The following is a 6,249-nucleotide window of genomic DNA, read 5'->3' as shown; positions in this document are numbered from 1 at the left end:
TTCTGCTGATTTATTGGTGCGGAGTCTTATGAACTATGCGTTTGCAATCTAAGTTAGTTTCTTAGCGACTACTGTTATAAGTGAAGTGGTATGAGAGTAAAATAGCTCGATGGTAATGTAGTCTCTACTTATGGAATATTTACCAAAAAATATCGTTCTAACTGCTTGGTGGAAGTGCTTCATCCATTAAGGAGAGTCATGGCTCATCTTTGTCTTTTATACGATCAAAACATATTTTATTTTATTTAAACGTATAGGGGTTTGTTTCCGTACTTCTATATTAAAATAAAAATTTGGAATTAAACGAAGTGGCAAACAGAATTTATTACTTCGTAGAACAAAAACATTCTGCTTACCTCCTACAAACGTCGCATCATATGAAATCTATTATACCAATACAACTAGTCAACTACCATCTTCGACCACAAAGATCGAAATTACCTCTTAAATTGTAATGAGTCATACACACAGACAAATTACCAAAATCTTTATGCAAATGGTAGTATAAGTGGTAATAATAGACAAAAGATATTACGGCACCACTCGTCATATGCCAAACATTACCTTAATCATCTTCTACGTAACCTACTTTCAATGTCTTTGTAAACTTAAAGACTAAGGCCCTGCTTAAAGGACACAAGACAAGTCGCAAACACTGTCGACTCCAGACGATTATCGCTAAGAAAATTAAAGAAGTTCATGAGATCTGGCATCATCTACCATGCCCCATGAAGTCATGATCAATGTTCAAACCTTCTCGGAAGACTCTTGTGCCCTGAAATGGGACATTTATATGCTGGTTTGGTTTGGTACGTTGCCTCGTATACGGATGAACTGCTTGGTGGGAAATCATCAAACGACTCCTTCTTTCTTTTGCGGAATGGAGTGTCAGACTATTTACCAACTAAATCCCCTCAAGATCTTGCTCTTTATGCATCCTGGCTGTGATAACCTTTTCGCACATATCATATGTTCGATCTCCGCTAAATATGATTGGGAATTGGATTAATTAACAAAGGGATGCTAAGAAAAACACAAAAGGTAAATTGACGTTCCACTTCCACTCCAACAAAAATTAATGCTACTTAACAAAAAATAATAGCATTTTGCACACAAAAATTTTTCCTAAATTGGATCATAGATCTTGAGAACAACGTTAAATTATCAACATCTAGCAGCTGTATAAAAACTAATATGACTAAAATAAATACAGGAAGGAAGGATATGCAGATATTCATAAAATAAAAAGTGAAACCACGTCTGCAGGTATAACAACGTTCGTCTTATCATGTCAATGCGAACTGTAGGGTGACCATACTAACGTAATGAAAATGCTATACTAATGAAACTTATATTAGTTTTTATTTTTAAAGCTAAACTGATGCATCTGTCTTGAGAAATATTTTTACCTATATAGTAAAAATAGGATAAACAGTCCCAAAAATGTTTACAACTACGATATTCGTTGCCGGGGTTATTAGTTATCACTTGCATATTAGAACTTTAAAAGAAGACAGGGCGCTATGGCGCACATTGGCGGAGGCCTATGTCCAGCAGTGGTCTACTAAAGGCTGATGATGATGATGATGATTAGAACTTTACAAGTAAAAGCAAAATAAAATGATTTTTGTAAAAGGCCCAACATCAGACTTTGTTCCCTTTTTTCAATAATGCAATCGAAAAGTGAAAGTGGGAATTTCAATCACATCATTTCTTTCTGTGGCCATTCCGGTTACTTGGCCCTTCAATACAAACGTGACCAATGCGATTGTACTTCATGTTCAATAGAAAATTGTATATTTTTATGGAAAAATTACGGTGGAATGATATATATTCTTGCTTTGTTGATCTAGTTTTACAAGTTTTATTGGTGCCATTTCTTTGCATCAATTGATGCCAACAATAATACCTGAACCAATAAAGAAACAATCTCCATTTACTACTTACATGTAAAAAATGATTGGTTTGTAAACATATCAAATATGTAGCATTTTCATTAGTTAACACTGTAAATTAGCAAAGAGGTTTGATAACAGACTAAATAAGACAACTATAGATAATAATGGACACAATATAATTATGTAACCCCTCTTCTAAGACAAAAAAAAATTGCCACCACTGTCCACCAGGAATGTCCCACAAAAACAACAACGCATGGCCACAAAATTGGAGCGTAAACAGTGTTGCGTTTTGCAATCAAGAGTGAAAGCTCGGGGCATCTGAGCATGCCACTGCTCAGCCGCCAACGGAACCCGACACACGGCATCATGGTAAGTGCTTGTTTATTATGTCTTTGTTCTTTGTCATAGAAAAGAAAGAGAAAAAATAGAGTGTCAATTGTTAAAGTGAAGAGAATCGGTTTATTTATTATATGTAACAGTTTATTACCACTTTTGTTTCGGTTGGTTATAATAGTTTCGTGCATAATAGGAGTATTGTGAGGTAGTGAGTTTCTGTCGCTACTGTTTATTTATATATTATGTTATTCAAGAAAGATTTCTTTAGTTCTTAGTTTTACCGATTGTTTTTTCTCTAGTGTTTATGTGTGATACATTTTAAGAACTATTGTGATGTTAAAATATCCCAATAGTTCTTAAGTGGTTAACTTTAATAGTGTTACCTGAAATGTGTGTCGATGGTTTATGCGAACGTGCGACCTACATAAGTTGAAACAAAAAAAATATCAATTTAATATTTCGTTGATACCAGAGTTTTTTTATATCTTTTTTTTCAATATGATTTTAATTGGATTCAATCGACGGATATACAAACCATAATTTTAAATAAATGATATTTAGTGAAAGCTTGGTATGAACCTTTCTTGTCGTTTCCAAAGAAATATTCTTGTGCATGTATTGTTTTCGAGTTGATAAACATAATATAATATAAGGTTTTACGTAATGTTATCCAGCTTGGTCACTCTTATTTTTTTTTTAGTAGATCATTATAAATTATTTACCAACTAAAAAAGTACAAGTAATATGAAGTTAAGAAGTGATTTATATGTTAAACTATGCACGTATGTTATATTGTTCCTAATTAGTGTAGTTGGCGGTCTTATCTTGCATAGCAATCTCTCATATATTTAATAACATTGGACATGAAAGTTAAAAGTGGTTGAACAAGGCATCCAAGAAAAGTAATGATGGTGAATTAGGGAGTGTAGAGTGCATGTATTTAGGTACCTAATATAATTTATACAATAGAAAATCGTATGGGTAGCGTTCTTCAATTGTCTGACGGAGTTCTTCACGCAGATTAATTACTCTTTAAGGCTATAGCGTATAACTAAGGTGTTCGGTTTGAACCGAAACTAGTCGAGCATTCCCGACAAATACGCTTTAGTAATCCTTTATTATTTACATAATAAAGTCTTAAAGATTAATCATCTCAGACTATCAATCTATCGACAGCTGACGAAGGCTTCACTCAGATTACGTCACAAGCGGAACCAGCCAGTACTTTGCCTTTCTCATTCACGCGTAAATAAACTTATAACTCAGCACGTCAGACAAACAAATATCAAGACATTCACAGAACATGACGAACTAACAGACATCAGAGTTGAAAGTAAACGTTTTGATAGATTTTCTTCAATATAGATGTAGAGATAAATGTCTCTATAATACGCTTTACTCACAGTAACAGAGGCAATATGATACCTAAGGGCTGATAACTGAGTGACTTTCTTTCGAATGTGTTTTTGTGTGTGTGTGTTTAGTTAAGAAAAAAGACATGATAAATTATATTTCCCATAAACATCCGAAACCCCATACCAATTAATATTAAAAGCTAATCCTAAATTCCAGGGAGCATCACAGAGCGAGCAAATGCCGAAGTCAGAGAAGTTAGACCTGGTGGCCAGGATCAAGGCACGGCTGGCGTCTGTGGACCCGAAGAAGGCTCAGGAGTTAGGGGGAGTGTTCCTCTTCAACATCATTAAGGGCACCAGCGTTTATTCTTGGAGTGAGTAGATTTAGTTCAACTATAATTGCAATTCTAGCTCTACATTCATCGACCCTTAACAATAATACATCCCGTTTTCAAGGGTCAATGTGACCACGTGCGAATGTGAAACGATCTGGCTTTAAACCCTATCTCGGACTTTTGAAAATAAATAGCGACACTTGAGTATACATGTAAAGGTCTATATCAACGTAAAGACAACATCCATATCTTTATGCCCAAAATCGCCGATGTATACTTAACCAGATGCACCTCTCATTCCAGCCCTCGACCTAAACCAAGTGACGGTCTACGAAGGTGAGCCAGAAGACGACCCTGACACCACGTTTACTCTCAACGAGCACTACTTCAAGCAGCTGGTCCAGGGGCGAGAGGACCCGCGCGTCATCATGCAGGCAGGACGCTGCTCCGTCACCGGAGACATAATGAGAGCTATGAAACTGGAACCTTATATCAAATTGGAGTAGAGCTTAGTTTTGGGTGTATAAGTTATTGTTGTTTTAGGTTAGTTTTAAGGAGATCTGTTTTTGTACTGCAAGCATGGATTTGTTATTGTATTTAACTGCTAATGTTACAACTTTGTTGGATATATCATCACTTAGGTATATGATTTTGTTACGACTCTTTGGATACAAATATTACAATTATTATCAGATGTCTTGCGTTATGCATAACACTTATAATTCAAGAGAGGCATCAATGTTGACGCATTTATGTACGAGCAACGTCGTTTTCCAATGACTCCAACATTGACGAGCAAGATTCGGGGTAGGAGAAGATTGCAACAAAACCTAATTTTAAAAGGAAAATGTTACCATAGGAGAATAAGCAGGCTATGTAAAATCCAGTTCGGTTTCTATTGCGGTAATAAGTAACTGCTAGTAGATTATAGCTTTAAATAAATGTTGTTTTCAAAATTGTAAACGTTTCAATTTACTGTACGCATCAGCAAATTTAAAGAATATCTAAAGGCGTATTCATCAGTGAACAATACGATATTTAACACAAAAAAACACTAGGTATTAGTCCGTCAGATACTAGCCCACCCAAAGGCAGATTCGATTAGACGTACTTATTATTTTATTGCGAAAACAAATGTTAGTTGAAATCTCGTCTGACCTGACTTTATTGTATATCTCTTTCTATTGTAAAATTTGGTAGAGCATTGCACGAAAAGTACCAAAATGAACAGAACCTCGTTCTAAAAGTCAGCGCCTTTTAAAGCAAATACTGCACAAGTACTGAGGCGAACTCACCACGCATGCTCATTATTGAAGCTACCTACTATAACCATCTGTAATAAATATAAACGATCACCCCTACAATCACAGATCATAAAGTTACAGTTCGGTGATTTCATCTAAATATTTGATAGGAGGAGCAAAAAACCTTATACCTGAAGATACGAAGAATAAGATGTGCGTACATGTTAATTTTTAATGTCGTTTTTTTTTCGAGAATTAATTATGGAAACAAAATTCGTAGTAGTCGGATGAAACTTTGTCACGTAAAGGAAGCGTAAGACAAAAGTTGAAGACCTTTGACTTCTTGCAGCATTGCAATATAAGTTTTTTCAATGAGTTGTATTTTTACCGAAAAAGAAGATAAACCGGTTTTATCCTTAAAAACTCACCCCATCCACTTCCCGACTTCAGATGACCCGTAGTTCACTTTTCCTTTTATTTTACCTTTGTCAAAAGCTTCAGCAGTGGTTTGCAAGTTAGTTTGCATAGCTCTACAAAGACTCGCATGATAACTAAGCTGACCAGCTATCACGATGCTAACAACCGGTCTACCTCTGCATGACTCGCTAAGGGTGTTATACCCACTGGTGATCTACGAATGTTTGTTTCAAGTCTGGCCGTCAGAGTCTTGATCTAAATATAGGCGACAAGGAAGCACAATAGTTTATTAATGGAGTGAATACTATTTTGGGTTACTTTAAGGATGACAGGTGCAAGTAGCACAGCATTGTAAAGAATGCCGGTAGTAAATGAGCAGTTGCTCCTCGTAAAATAGAGAACGCAGGAGAATCCAGTAAGAATAGGAAACGCACGTATGGAATAACATATCAAATTGAGGGAGTTACCATCGATCTTCATTTTTAGAATTTGTTGTTACAGTGACCGCAAAAATATTCTATCGTAGTATTTATTGGTTTGTATGATACAACCTTGAAAGATAGAGAAACGAGAGATGGAAAAACGGATAGTCAGCTTTTCCTCAGTGATAGAGTTCTGTTTTTACCATTTGGGTAGCCCTAAACAGGGGCATATTTTCGTC

At 35.6% G+C, this 6,249-nt stretch overlaps 1 protein-coding gene across 1 annotated transcript; it reads left to right on the top strand.

Annotated features, from left to right (window-relative positions):
- The first annotated feature begins 2,148 nt into the window (after positions 1–2,148).
- On the top strand, positions 2,149–4,884 carry LOC113493571 (fatty acid-binding protein-like). Its single transcript, XM_026871610.1, has 3 exons — positions 2,149–2,270; positions 3,810–3,966; positions 4,231–4,884. The coding sequence occupies exons 1-3, from the start codon at positions 2,226–2,228 to the stop codon at positions 4,431–4,433; spliced, it is 405 nt and encodes a 134-aa protein (XP_026727411.1). The 5' UTR covers positions 2,149–2,225; the 3' UTR covers positions 4,434–4,884.
- The last annotated feature ends 1,365 nt before the right edge of the window (positions 4,885–6,249 follow it).

The sequence above is a fragment of the Trichoplusia ni genome, chromosome 4 (genome assembly GCF_003590095.1).
Source record: "Trichoplusia ni isolate ovarian cell line Hi5 chromosome 4, tn1, whole genome shotgun sequence".
In the NCBI taxonomy this organism is placed as follows: domain Eukaryota; kingdom Metazoa; phylum Arthropoda; class Insecta; order Lepidoptera; family Noctuidae; genus Trichoplusia; species Trichoplusia ni.
The sequence above is the reverse complement of the archived record's forward strand: the minus strand, read 5'-3'. Positions and strand labels throughout refer to the sequence as shown.

What these genes read in the sequence shown, in the direction of transcription:
- LOC113493571 (XM_026871610.1), top strand. Translation starts at nt 2,226, where the DNA reads ATGCCACTGCTCAGCCGCCAACGGAACCCGACACACGGCATCATG. An exon ending in ACCCGACACACGGCATCATG is followed by an intron (nt 2,271 to 3,809) that starts GTAAGTGCTTGT and finishes CCTAAATTCCAG; the next exon opens with GGAGCATCACAGAGCGAGCA. An exon ending in CACCAGCGTTTATTCTTGGA is followed by an intron (nt 3,967 to 4,230) that starts GTGAGTAGATTT and finishes CTCTCATTCCAG; the next exon opens with CCCTCGACCTAAACCAAGTG.